A 15718-nucleotide genomic window follows, 5' to 3' on the forward strand; every position below is an offset into this window, starting at 1 on the left:
ATTTAATGTACAAAGTATCTCAATTATGCATGTATAATTTATTTATGAGCACACACACACACAAACACACACACACACACATATATATATATATATATATATATATATATATATATATATATATGTGTGTGTATATGTATGTGTGTGTGTGTGTGTGTGTGTGTGTATAATTTATTTGAATGTAAAGCTATGTGAAAAAATTATTTGTAATGTGTGTGTCTTGATAAACATAAATCGTTATTCAGTGGACTTTTTTTTTTACTTCAGAGGGGTGTCGTTAATTCTTGTTTGATCCAAAATAATCGTAAATTTTTACGAGGAAATTTGATGGTTCCTTGTCCCAAGAGCTAAAAGGAAGGATTCAGGTTATGCAATCCCTACCTTTACTGAAGTTGGTCGTTGCTATTTGAGGATGGTTCATGGCAGTAGTCAGAATTGAACATTCGATTCATAGCCGATCAGAAACGGATAAACCATGGGCACAAAATGTTGCTGTTGGGTTCGTAAGCCTTGCTCAAATCTGCTTGAAGCAGGTTTCTTTCTGGCGTAGTTTCTTGTAAGGGGAACAACAGAAACTTTATTTGGGTTGCTACCCTATTGGCGTACTGTTGCTGAAAACTTCGGTTATGTGTGTGGTAGATTGTTTTTAGTTTTTAGCTATGCAGAAGTTTTGGAAGTCACCACTTCATATCCAGAGTCTGATACGATGTGAAGTAAAGGCTCAATTTTTATAATCGCATTAGAGCTGCTGAGAACTTATCCCGCCCAAAAAATTACTTGGAAAGCAGAGCGTGAAGTGTCCTGAGACTTGTATACATACATATATTCTGTGGGTGCCTCACCTACTGAAATAAACAAAGTACAAGGTACCTGATGAGTCACTCCATATTTTTTTTTTACCAATATGGTAATAACCTTAATGGAAAACTCTGTCATATCAAATGCAGTCTTGAAGGCTCAGTCGCTGAAATTTTATGGTTTCATAACTCCCTAAGCGATACATTTTTCTTAAATGAACTGGTGCCGTGGCACTTGTTTTTACCTTGTTCACAGGTATGTCACTGAACACATTTGGGACTTTTCCTCCAATTCTTCTAAGGGAACCTCTCCCATGACCAACTCCCAAAGGAACTTATCGCATGGTGTTGGATCTGGCCAGCGGGCAGGACATGCATACTCACCACGTCCATTTTATAGTGGATTGTGAAACTTTTGAATTCTCAAACCATGAATGTTCGAGAGAAATTCAGGGGAAATATTTGCTTGTGACATTTCTGATGCTTTCATTACGCTCTGGAAAGACACCATGTGTGGGATGTTACTGATTTTAAAGTTTCTCAACTATTCATCGCTTTTTTTTTTTATTTCCTCAGTCTTAATTACAGTCACACTTTTCACCGTTTCAGAACAGACCCAATTAGATAACACCTCCCCATACCACACCCACAACTTCGTTTCCTGATACATTAAAACTACTGTAAGTGTGAGTGATATCCACTTGTGTTTGCTGTAAAGTTCGTTTTAATTTTTTTTTTTATCTAGCTTTGAATCAACCTAACATTACTAGTATAAATGGAAATATAGTTCCTCTTGCTAAAAACTATATTTTTGTGGATTCTCGTATGTTCATTAATGTTGTCGTGGGTAGCTATCTACCACACTTGGCCGTCCGGACCGGGTTTTTCAGTTTAAAAGCCGTGGGTGGGTTATTTCAATTTAACTTGACAGATGTAGAACGATGCATTTTTATTTAGTACCTAAAGTTTAAACTAGATCAGTGGTGAATATGCAAATGAAGAATATTGACTCATTGTTACTGAAACAGTAAAAAACTGTTACTAACTGAAATTATTCGGGGTGTATTTCTTGCATTTAAATACCGCAAAAGTGTTTACTCTATTTTATTGTTGACTAACCATGTATAAACAAACAAACAAAATTTCCGCAATACTAACTGAAATGTAACTTCAGAAATCATTTCATAATTATTTCTTGCAATTGACATATCAACAATGTCAATAAACTCAGTGCACCGATAATAGTAAGTATAGTAATAATAATATCCTTTACTTCAGATATAGAAAAAGTAGAAACAATACAATAAACAAAATTTAGACACACGATAGAAAACAAGTTTTATTAATAAACGCTACACCCAAATAATAATGATAATAATAATAAACTTTCTTTTCAGCTACAGACCTTAGGCAGGTATAGGATTCAGTTACAGTTTGTTAAAAAGAAATAGTTTAGAGCAATAATAATAATAATAATAATAATAATAATAATAATAATAATAATTGATTCTGCGGAATATAAAATTTTTATAACAGTAAAAATCCTGTGTACTGATACTGACAATTCTATGCGCACAAAAAATATTACAGTAAATAAAACGAAAGTATAATTTTGTAAAATGTGAAATATCTCATGAGAAACTAGTTTCTTACTAGTAAGTGAAAGCACACACTTTGCTGCATAAAATATTGTCTTGTAAAAAAAGATCTACATTTGACCTTTTTTTTTATATAAACCAGGTGGGTTGGGTTTTAAAAACAACTTTTTTTGCATTTTGCTACCTGACACAATCGTTCGTAATTTATTAAGCTCAAGGTGAATACTAAATTTAAATGTATATTTGTCTATGAAGTAACCATATCCTAGTCAGATATTACTAATATTGCAAACTGTGACCAAAATACGTAAGGTGTGTAAACATTGACCCTAGAACCGTACTTCTATGGTCTGGAGTGCTCTTGCTTGGAAAGATTTCCTGACAACCCTAAAGGCTTTCATTTAATTTGTCTTGAAATGCTTCAAGTTGAAATGCCACCGTCAAACCCCATACGTTGTGTTTCTCCTACTCACTGGGAAGTGCTAAGTGCTGCATCGATGGCTGTAAGCGGAACAAATGGAAATGGCAGCTTTAGGAAGTGCCGATGGTTTGGGATTCAGATAGAACCTTCTCTAAGGCAATGGAGTGCTTAGTGGAGGGTTGTGGAAGTGGAGTCTCTTCTCCCAAGGCCAGAGGCGACCACTCTGTCACTCCTGTGAGCTTCTGGGAAAGGAAAATTCTCGCTCTTCTGTGTCGTATGATAGACGCCAAGTGGCCGCAATCATGGTATTCGCATCTCCATTGCCGTGGCTTCATATATTCATGGCTCAAGTTTCGATCGCGGCTTGCTATCCCTCACCAGTTGACTCAACTCTGAATGGGTGCTGGTGTTAGTCAGGAGTTCACAAAAGGGCACTTGTCACTTGCCCCAAAGACTAGCTGAGAACCTTATGGCACCACCTATCAAAGGGTGTATATATATATATATATATATATATATATATATATATATATATATATATATATATATATATATATATATATATATATATATACTGTATATATATACACCTCGTTGTGTAATTTGTTAAGTGCTTGTCGCACCAAAAGAGAATTCAAGCTCAGATCCCTGGTGAGGACCGAACGATACGAGTATTTAATGATGAAACAACATGCAAATAAAATAAGGTCTACATTGAATCTTGGAACTGGATGGCGAAGCCTTACGGCTCTCATGCTCATCCATGAGTACTCACTGGAAATCCAAAGTAAAATAAGATTGACAGAATTATAGATAGAAAAATAACTGGCGGCCAGAAATTAACAAATATGTTTCCCGTTTTTTCTGTGGAAGTTTCTTATTGATCATCAGATGTGCTGCAGCTTTAAAATATAATTATCAAACGTCTTGACTTATAAGTTCAGATAATTCTGCTATTATTTAAATTTATAGATAATCTTAAACCTAAATCAAATGAGCGTAGAGTTTTGCATTGAATGATAATTTATAGAGTAAATGAAATATGGGTAGCAATATCCGTAGACTTTCTCGCATACACATTTAATTTTAAGATTTTCTGGCAACTGGGGATATTGGAGGGGAGGGCCTGATGGGTGTAGCGATTGGATTTCAGCACCTGGTAATTATCAAGCACGATTCATGTTTATTATATTTTCGATTATCAGAGGTTGATATTTAGTTGCCGTACTCTCACTCTCATAATTCTTGTTTACCTTTCGCTGATTTTCGTAAAATTTTAATTATTACTTGTACAGGATGGTGTAGGGCGATTATTCAAGTTTGAGTTATTTCATTGATTTTTCAGACTGCATTTGCAATTGCATGATGTTGCATACGAAGATATTTTTAGTTACAATGCCTAAAGAAGCTCTGATGTTCGTAAACCATACGCATGTTAAATGTATGTTGTTTATATTGTAATAAATTATATGCCTTGAATTATTCCTTATCTATTATTAGTATATTGTTTTCCCTGATAAATGGGTCACTGTTTGGTCATGAACCTCCGTGTATCCTTCAGCCTAGTTCTCTATTTTATTATTCCTTTCTCTTCTTTCCTGGCCAAACATTCCCTCTCCATGCATATGCTCCCCTTATCCTGGATCCTTTCAAAACTTCTACAAAGTCATAGAAATGTCTTCCATTTAATCGACTCCTTTCCAGGTAGAGTGATCCAGCGATGATTCGGTACAAATTTACCGGAATCTGTGTGACGAAACTAATTTGTATAAATATTGAAAGTGTAAGATTAATGACTAATCTTTGATGGGCTGGTCCGTAATCCTATCGTTTGTAAGCAAATACAAAGAAAAATTATTATACAAATGGTTGAGTACAAATTTTATTAGGTAAGTGAATAAGTGTTTATACAGCGGAATCTAATGTCTAAACGCAAGGAGATGAGATGGTCATTATTCTTTGTTTGTGGACCAGATGAATTGTTGTGTGGATAATGCGCACTTTTGTTGGTTTAATTATGACTAATAATCCTTACCACCTAATCTTGGTGGCTAATAGTTCCTCTATCAAAACGAAACGTTGGTGGACCTCGCTTTTAACTCTGCCTGTACAAAATTATATTTAGCAAGGATGTTTGTTAAGCACCTAATGCATCGCCAGTGACTCTGAAAAGAAAATTTTTATTGAAAAAGTGATGTGTAAATTAATTTTGAAAAAAAGTCTTAAATACGGAAGTTGATAATTGAAGTGGTTTAATCGGTCGAACAAGACGTTAACGGGTATATAAGGTCAGGTGACAATACACTAAAAGGTGAAATAACGCGAGAAAGTGAATTGTGACTATGACATAAGCTGATGAAAGTGAAGATTTCCAAAGTGTGTGAAACGTAATTTAATGAAGTTGGCATTTGGCACGGCCATGTTGTCGTGCGTTTACGAAACTGGAGAGAAATTCCTTCATTTGTGACTGAGGGAAGGGCGCAGGCAGAGAGTGACATTATTTTCCAAAATATGGAGATGACGCAGTGCCCGTGCATCATAGCGCGCGTCTTTAAAAATGAGATTAAGTGTTGGCTCTGCTTTATTGGGGCTTAATTTCACAAAAATAAAATGATTTGCTACGGGAATTCTGAAATGCGTGTTTGAAACGTGCTTTATTCGTTAATATGAATTTTGTCATTGGACGTGAAAGGTAACTCTAAAAGAGATGGAAATTGGTATCATTAAACGTATGATTCAACCTCACTCGACCTTTTGGCTCCCGTAATGTTCGTGCGTTGAATGGGTCTGTACATTTGAAAGGTAAATTAATGCAAGAGGCTGAGGAAGGGGAGGGGGCCGGTTGAGGTGGAAATATTGTGATGCTGGTTAGTGCATGCGCCGTGTAGGGAGGAGGATAGTGGAGTGGAGGTGGCCGTGGCACGGCTGGGTCAGTGTGGTGTGGAGAGTGTTGAGGGAAAGATGCATCGGAGTGGTGAGGGCCCCTGAGGCGGCGTGGCGAGAGAGGTGTGATGCTGACTTGTGGTGTGGTCATGGAGAGTGTCGTGCCATCGAGTAGTAGCAGTAGCGTGTCTTCCCGGGTGCCACCCACTGCCTCCCCCGACACAATGTCCACTCCCCCGCACCCAACATCCCTCAAACGACCCGCTAACAATGGTAACAGTTCCCACATCAATGTTGACAGTGATCGGACAGTGCCACCGGGGGGAGGGGCAGGTCCCCCAGTATCGACAATCGCCACTACTACGTCGTCAGCGCCTTTGACAAATAGTTCAGCCACGCCTACGAAGCCACCAGAAACACTTTCGAAGGATGGGTCATCCCCCTTGGCTTCCCCAAACCAGCAGCGCCCTTCGAGTACGGCAGGTGTACCTCTTCCTGCAGGGTCACCAAAATTACCTCCCCCTCCTTCACATCCTAGTCCCAACAGAAGTAGGCGATCCTCTGCCCAGGGACATTCTCCTTCATCCCCGCAATCCCCAAGGTCTCCGAGATCTCCAAGATCTCCGAGGTCACAAAGTAGTTTTCATATGCAAGACTACCCAGTTAAGGCTGCAGGTCGGCCCAATAGTCCTCTGCCGGTCGGAGAGACTCGTAGCTCCCTTGCCAAAGGGGGAAGCGCCCCCAGTTCTGAAGCTCAGTTAAGGTTAGTCCAGACTCCTCCAACAACACTAATAACATCATCACAATCATCGCAACAACCCCTAAAACCGCCAGAGTCTGTCATTTCATCACAACCATTGTCTCCCCAGCAGTCAAAATCAGCACAGCCTCTTCCGTCGACACAACCATTATCTCCTCAGACGTTAATGTCTTCGCAATCAGTGGCACAGCCACCTAAATCAGCACAACCAGCAGTAACACAACCAGCATCGCAACAACCAGGCCAGGCATCAATATCACAACCAGTTTCACAATCACCAGCAAAATTACAATCAGTAGTGACACAAGCACCGTCAAAAGGGCCGAGTAAATCGGCAGAACCGTTGCCATCACAACATATAAAATCAGGAGAATCAGTGATGCCACAACAGGCACAATCATCACAACCTTTGTCACCACAACAAGGAAAGGTCGCACAACCAGTGTTACCACAGCCAGAAAAACCTACCCAGCCAGTGTCATCACAACCAGGAAAGTCTGCTCAACCAGCTACATCCGCACAACCAGTGTCATCACATCCTGAGAAGACCTCACTACCAAAATCATCACACCCTGAGAAACCTACACAACCATTGCCATCACAACCAAAAAAATCCACGCAACAAGCGCCATCACAACCGACAAAATCCACACAATCAGAGCCATCACAACCTCCAAAAGTTACACAAGCAGTGGTACAAGCAGTGCCACCACAACCTACGTCATCCACACAACCAGTAACACCTCTCCCATCAAAACCTTCACAACCATTGCCACCACAACCGGCAAAATCCACACAACCATTGCCATCATTGCCAGCAAAGTCTACACAACCATTGTCACCACAACCACTAAAGTCTCCACAACCATTGTCACCACAACCAATAAAATCTACACAACCATTGCCACCACAACCACTGAAATCTCCGCAAACAGTTTCACCACAGCCGACAAAGTCTACACAACCATTGTCACCACAACCAGTAAAGTCTTCACAAACAGTTTCACCACAGCCGACAAAGTCTACACAACCATTGTCACCACAACCAGTAAAGTCTTCACAAACAGTTTCACCACAGCCAACAAAGCCTACACAACCATTGCCAACACAACCCGTAAAAGCGACACAGCCACTGTCGTCACAACAAGCAAATTCCACACAACCACTTCCAGCACAACAGACAGTATCTACCCAGCCACTGGCACCACAGCTGGCAAATTCTACTCAGAGCAAGAAATCATCAAAGCCCCCAGTGTTACCACAACCCACTAAGTTCTCACAATGCCCAGTGTCCCCAATAAATTTAAAATCACCACAACCTCCCACGTCACCACAGCCGACAAATTCCCCTCAACCATTATCTCCACAACCAACAAATTCGCCTCAACCATTGTCACCACAACCAATAAATTCTCCCCAACCAATGTCACCTCAGTCGCTAAAATCACCGCAGCAAATGTCACCACAGTCGTCAAAATCATCACGGCCAATGTCACCGCTGTCGGTAAAGTCGTCGCGGCCCATGTCACCCCAGTCGGCATTGTCACGACCAGTATCACCACTTCCATCGAAAACGTCACGACCAGTGTCACCACAACCAGGGAGATCATCACGGCCAGTGTCGCCGCAACCAGGGAGATCATCACGAACGATGTCACCACAACCATTAAAATCTCCCCAGCCAATGTCTCCACAACCTCAGTCACCACAGTCACAATCACCCCAGCCACAGTCACCACAACCTTTAAAGTCACCATTACCTCAAATACCACCACCTCCTTCATCCAAGGGAGTCATCCAGAGTGGAATCCCTGTCAGTATAGCTGTCAGTGGTAGTACAACTGCCACCACAGGCGGGGCCATTACTAAATTCATGGGTGTCAAGCAAGGGCGTGCCCCTCGAGCTCCTCAGCCCCCACCGCCGCATCGCCTCATTCGGCAGCACTCGTTAGCGGCTGTCTTAGGGCTTTTCAGGGGTCGAGACGACCGGGGAAATCCAATGGATTTGGCTGATGACTGGCCAACTGTCAGGGAAGAACCCGAAGAACTAGAGCGATCTTCGGGCAGCAATAATTCTCGCTCACACTCCATCCCGTCCACTTCTGTTCCGCATTTACCGCAGGTGACACGTCGCAAGCGTCGAAGCTCATGCCACACAGATTTGACTGGGGCTACTCTGACCACAAGTGGTGGGGCAGGGGCCCTTCCTCTTGCTATCAAGAAGAAGACTTTGAGCAGCGATGCCGCTGCAGCTTCCGTGGGCACTCGCCGATGTTCCCTCACTCTGCCCTATGCCACACTTTACGGGTCATGGCAAACCACTGCCTCTGCCCCTGGTAGTAGACATGGCAGCAACGAAATGCCTCCTTCGGCATCAGTACCTACCAGGAGATCGGGGGGTTCCGTTCAGGTGGAGATGACCCACGTAGGAGGTCAGATACCCCCGCCTGTGCCCAACAGCCGCAGCGGAACAACCACAACCGCTGTGACTCAGCCGCCTACAACAGCAACCTCTTCTTCCATGACTACTTCCTCTTCGACGGCCCCACTCCTACCCCAACCCTCAGGGGGACCTTTTCATGACCTTTTCAGTGACCCTTTGAACCCCTTGAGTGAGACCGTAACTCAATTGCTGGCTTGTTCGTTACAGAAAGTGCCCATGAAGGACTTTGGCTCCGAGGTACGGGCCACCATGGACATCGTCCATTTCCTCTCTCAGGCCACCTTATTGCTGGATGTGGTCGAGACCTCCCTCGAGGGCATTACAGACATGCTGCTCACCAAACTCCTGGAGAAGGATGAACCCTTATGCTCTGTCGCTGAGGCCAAGTCCATCCTCTTCACACATGACACATGTAAGTATTTAGATCAGTCGTAGATTCTCAGTGTAACATCTTGAGTACTATTTACGGACTATATTTCAGTTGTTTGTATTTCTTGAATGTTAAGTTCTTTGATAAATAGGACATTTTCCTCTCATTTAAGCATATTATTCTGCAACAACTTAGGTAAAACGTTTCCCGTAAGTCACTGACATTGATAAAAATGCAAATCGACTCCATGTAAATATCCTTGTTTCGTAAATGAAGAGAGATTGATAAATCATTATAAAAATTTGCTTGGCAAATGAATTTTCAGGAAAATATTCAAACCGAGAGCGAGAAATCAATGCATTATTGTATAACCCACTGAAAGTGGTGAGCGTAACAAAAGCAAAAACTGATGTACTATAGTATGCAAGAAATTTTACCGAATCTTCGATCGAAGTTACGAACAGACAGGTGGATGTTGGTGTGAAATGAATGCTGTAGTTCAATAAGATTTTCAAATTTATGGGAGTTTTCCATCGAGATATTTCCATGTTTGAAGCTGTGAATGTAGTTCATTTTTCAGATATTTCTATTTCTTCATAACATTGATGACATATATTTATTTGAACGAAATTTAACGTAAATAAATTATATAAGAAAACACTGTATTTTAGTTCAAAGAAATTGGATATGCAGATGTTATGCAACTCAGTCAAGGCTGTTTATAATATAAACAGTATCATTAGTATCGCGCATATTTTTTTCAAACACACACGTATGTATATATATATATATATATATATATATATATATATATATATATATATATATATATATATATATATATGTGTGTGTGTGTGTGTGTGTGTGTGTGTGTGTGCGCGCGCGCGCTTGTACACACACACACACACATATATATATACATATATGTGTGTGTATAACGATGGATAGTTTACAATTCGGAAGTGCTATTAAAGATACCTAATAGGTGCTGTTTAGATGGCTAGTAAGAGATATTCGAAAGGAATGGTCATGATATCTAGGAAGCGCTACTGATGAGCTTTCTCTACGGAATCGTGGATATCCACTAATTTTTTAAAGATTTTTTGCACGTGCGTTCGTGCATGATTAGCATCAATGGACGTGGCCGTTACCACCAGAGTCGTGTTGTTATGCAGCTGGCCCATGTTTCGGGAAACGGCTTGATGGTGAAGTTACGTATGTATGAATGTACAAATGCAAGTAGGTAAATAGTCACATTAAATATCTAATACCCAAATTTTATGGCGATTTCAAGGATAATTTTAAATGATTAAAACTGTTATGCTTTTTCACAGTTTCACCAGTGATAGAATGGTTGTCGGAAAGGATAAATGTTAATTGTATTCCATCCTACTTGTCTGATTTGTGGTCTTTAAATCATTCGCATAATTCTCCTTACTAATACAGCCTTTATATCTTGGTTTTAAAGGCCTTTTCAGCCCTTGCACCTCAGAGACTGTCATTTTTAATTCCATTATTTAGGGTTATATTAAGTACCTGAGGTTTGCATTACGAGTAGATTTAATGACCAAGGCAATTCAGGAATGCCAATTTATGGGATATCCCTCATGAACATGGTTGACACCATTACTCTTCAAAAGGACAAAGCAGAAATGAAAATGAATTAAAATCTAAGTCGGCGTTGCATTGTTGCTGTTGCTCAAGGACCCGTTTCTGGAAAATTCGTGAAAGCGTTCTTGGCTTGACAGTTGTGTCCATGGAAACGTTACATCCGTATTGAACCACTAATTAAAATTTATTTAATGCTTGTGTGCTTTCTTATTTAGGAATCGTGACTCTCTCTCTCTCTCTCTCTCTCTCTCTCTCTCTCTCTCTCTCTCTCTCTCTCTCTCTCTCTCTCTCTTTAGAGGGTTAAGTTATTCATTGTTTGGTTATGCAAATGAACTGGTAAAATAAATACATTTTTCAACGTCCCTGAAATGGCCCGACTCGATAGATCCGTTAAGCGAAGTAGAATTTAAAATTAATGGTTCAGGCTTTCGAGGACTACGACATGTAGCCCTTTATTTAAGGAATTTGGGGAAAACCAAACCCAATAACTGTTCGATATGTAATAACCCTCTAGTGTGCGGCGTCTCTTCTTAGCCGTTGAAGCAGGTGTTGCCTGACAATACTTTCGTGTCTTTGTGGAAGCGTTTCTTGTGACAATCTGGTCATTGCAACTGGTACCTTTTTACTGTTAGTCTCCGTTCTTCTCTCTCTCTCTCTCTCTCTCTCTCTCTCTCTCTCTCTCTCCCTTTATCTTAGCTTTTGCAACTACCTCCGCTCTGTTATAGCCACTCCGGTGATTCAGGATTTTTTTCCCCATACCTTAACGCTTTGATTTGCACTGCAAGCAAAAACTTGGCATGGCTTCTATATTCAGGACGCAATGATGCTTGTAAGTACAGCTGCTTGCTCAGATTAATCCGTTCATGGTTGTCGGTGTATGTTTATTACCGCGATTATTTCTGGAATGGAAGTCAGTGCGAATCTGTTTTCGTGTCAGAAACAATTTTATGCACGTGGTGTGGGAGTGTCGACCGCTCACATGCGTTTCTGATTAACACGTAAGAAAGTACTCGTGGATATGTTAGGGTGCATCCGAGCAAACTGACACTGGCCGCTTGGTCAACGAAGATATTTTGCTTTTTGGGGTTTATTTACATCAGGTTTAGTTTTACATGATACGTGACAAGCGTTTCAATCCATTCATGCCATGGACGCCAACATGAAAGAGTCCTCTTGCATATGTTTGGTGAAGGGGATTCATTGACTGTGAATTAGATAAAACTATTGCTATACAATCATATTGAGTCACGCACCTTTTCCACTGCTTTAAGAACTTTAAAGGAAATGTGCAATCAATTATTATGAATGATATCCACAAGCCAGATGTTTGTGAATACATATTTGATTATATGGATTCAAATAACATGAAATGTCCTTATAAGCCAGAATTTATTAATATATTAATATATTACTTAGTGGAAATCGCCCTTTTTTATTACTTTTATCTTTACTTCTGGAAATTATGGACTTTTCATTGCTCCCGTTTTCACTCGTTTCTGTAAATGTAAATCTTACCAGGCAGATATAAATCTATGTATTTCTTCTTAAATATGCACACAAGTGTTTCGTTGTCACGTTTCCATTTGGAATGAATCGTAAGGGTGTTAGGTTACTGGTTCCAGCTTTTTATATATATATATATATATATATATATATATATATATATATATATATATATATATATATATATATATAATGTATGTATGTATGTATGTATGTATGTATGTATGTATGTATGTATGTATGTATGTGTATATATATATATATATGTATGTATGTATATATATACATGTATATATATATATAATTATATACATATATGTATATGTATATACATATTTATATATATACATAGATATTTATTTATATATATATATATATATATATATATATATATATATATATATATATATATATATACCATGTGTGTGTGTGTGTGTGTGTGTGTGTCTGTGCATGCTGGCTCATGAACGTTTTGTTTATTCATTTTTCATTCCATCGCTTGACCTTTCTCAAAGTCTTACCGGTGCCATGTTATCGAAGCACAACCTCCCCAGTTTTTCCTCCGATTTGTCTTTCTGCTGGCAACCAGAGTCGCCTTCGCTTCAGTTCTACCGGAATTTACCGGCCTTATCCGAGCGGTTCACCCCTTCATTTTCCTTACTAATTCATCACCTAATGGTGAAATCGGGTCCCAGTCTAACTTTATGAATTCGCCTCCCTTAATTCATATTTCACTCGTGTCACTCCTCTTCCTCCCTCCTTCCCACCTTCCACCCTCCTCTGAACATGCTTCCCAAGCCATCCTCCGCGCATGAATATGCCCGACGTGTGTTTTAAATGCTCGCTTTGATGCCAGAGGTCATGGTGATTTGCCGGGAAGCGATAGGATTTGTAGAGATGATTTGTGCATGTGTCTGCGCGTTAGGTGCATTTCAGGAACCTGCCAACTTGCTCCTGAAAAGTGCAACTGCAGAGGCTGTGCACCGCTCCCCTGCCCTTCCTTCTTTTCGTTTTTCGGTTCTCTTTGGAGTCTTGAGACGTGTCGCTGCCTTCTGCCAAAGTCTGCTTCAGGGATGACTGCTTATAGTTGGGTTATGATTTTTCTTTTCCTTCTGCTGTTGATACACATGTATTTAATAATACCAAAGCCCACATCTTTAGTAAATGTGGCCAAAGTCATGGCGAAAGGAATAGTAAGAGGATATCAAACTTAACATTGAAAATTCGTAATACTTGCTGACTTTTTAATACCAGGATGTTTAAATGCAGAATGATTCTAAAGACTGGAGGTGTGTGGGCATAGGAAAAACAATGTACACTTATGTGATTTTATGAAGTGAACATTAGTATATGATTTACGGTAAGGGCTGAAAGCCCATAAATTCATGATTCCTGTAACTCTTCCATTGTTAAGAAGTGGTTTTGTTTCAGAGAAGTACCCACTCGAAATCCTTCCCTGTTCCTCCCTTTTTTTCTTTAGAAGCATCGTAAGTGCATCCAGGAGGCTACGGCTTAATAGAGAGAGAGAGAGAGAGAGAGAGAGGGGGGCATTTTATTTCACTTCTTATTTTAGATAAAAGAGTTCTTAAGTTGTAAATGACATGCTGCCATCCACATCGTCCCTCCCTCGTGATCCACTGAAAATGAGATGTAGAAAGTGGCCAATCGTTACAACATTGTGTTAGTGCAGTGGAACAGGATATTGGTTCGTCGATTTCCTGTGCTATTTGGCATCTACAGTTGTGCGATATATTACGTTGCCCGTAGATGAGCCCTACTAAGAACGCCTTTGTAGTTTATTGGTCCGTGGCTGCCGTTTGTATCATGCTGTCGTTGATTATTGAGAGGAATATAAGTTCTAATTCTATGGAAAACTTCCTTGTCACCGCCAAGGATGGAAGGGAATGCTTATATTCTTTTTTTATCTTGTCTGCCGGTGTTTTTATGGGCGTATTAGCAGAATGTGAAGAACTTGTGGATGAGCCGCCTTTATGACAGTAGGCGAAATTTTCAACGGGTGATGGTCATCCATGAAGATTTCTTAATAATTTGATGACAAGGAAAGTATCTGCTCATAGTTTTTAGTTTTCAAGCATCAATGTATGAAACCCGACAAGCATACAGGGTATGTTCAGCAACTCGATTTAAGAGTATTATTTAAAAAATCATTAGGCAAATTAACAGACTCTGAAAAGAGGAATCCAATACGGACTGGGTTTATTACTTTTCGAAAGTGCAGAATTCAGCTAATTTATATTGTCTGCTTGTCTTAAGATTGCCACCCTCATTAAGGGTCATTTGTACAGTATGCTTCAACCATCAGAATAATTCTCCGCATGAATTATTCATTGTCTTGAATTTTTCCTTTCTGCATAGACTTGCAAAGAGTTTCCTTCTTAATTATGTAGGCGTTTTCATTTAGAAAAAAAAAAATTAGCCGTGTTTCATCGACTCGTGTTACTATTATATCATTAATTTGTAAAAGGGACAATCTATAAAGGTGGTTGAAATCCACGCACGTTTTAATTTCTAATTCCATAGCAAGGCGAGAGTTGCAAATTCGGAGTTCGTTCGCTAGGTCACTGCAACCTTGGCGCTCGGCAGTTGCATTCAATTCGGATAACTTTATTGCTAGTCGGCGTCGTCTTTTATGCGACGTCATTTGAATGAATCCCAATTGAAGAAGAAAGGCACTGGGAAGCTATGTCACCCCTCTCACCTCCCACCTCCCACCGAATCTCCCCCATTTCTTCACTTGGTATCTCTCTGACACAACCCGCTCCCTATTTCTCCTACCCCTACCTCCCCCTCACCCTTCAGTTCTGTCAGTATAGGCTTTTATGTGTGAAATTTACGAGTTCAGAAGAGAATGCTCCCGTGGTCTTGCATACGGATGACATCATTGTATTTCATCGTGTTATTTCAGTGCTTGAGGGAGTGTGGGCGTGCGCGTGAATGCGTGCACGCGTTTGGACCATTCATCGCAGGCGATTGTGGTTGAAATTATGAAAGGGGTCGACTGTTTCGGCGATATCGAATGAAGCCAGAGCGAGAATTGTTCGATTTTGAATTAGAGAATTGGCTGGTGGAGATATGGAAATGATTTGGAAATGAGATAATGCTTCACACAAAGGAAGAGAGAGAGAGAGAGAGAGAGAGAGAGAGAGAGAGAGATAATGCGCTAGTGAGAGTTACCGTTGAGGCAAAGTTGAAGATAAGAGGACCAATCGTAAGGCTTCATTTAGACTTAACGAGACCAATCAGAATGAGGAAATAGCGTCTCCGGAGACCCGGTTGAGGATAAAGTGATCTCAAAATGGCTTCAAGAATAC

At 40.2% G+C, this 15718-nt stretch overlaps 1 protein-coding gene across 1 annotated transcript in view; it reads left to right on the forward strand.

Moving 5' to 3' along the window:
• The first annotated feature begins 5729 nt into the window (after positions 1-5729).
• Positions 5730-15718, forward strand: part of LOC136825012 (uncharacterized) — a 358497-nt gene continuing 348508 nt past the window's right edge. The window contains exon 1 of the mRNA XM_067081045.1: positions 5730-9314. Coding sequence (XP_066937146.1) covers positions 5828-9314 — 3487 coding nt within the window. The 5' untranslated portion in view covers positions 5730-5827. The remainder of the gene's footprint in view (positions 9315-15718) is intronic.

Source organism: Macrobrachium rosenbergii, chromosome 36 (assembly GCF_040412425.1).
Source record: "Macrobrachium rosenbergii isolate ZJJX-2024 chromosome 36, ASM4041242v1, whole genome shotgun sequence".
In the NCBI taxonomy this organism is placed as follows: Eukaryota; Metazoa; Arthropoda; class Malacostraca; order Decapoda; family Palaemonidae; genus Macrobrachium; species Macrobrachium rosenbergii.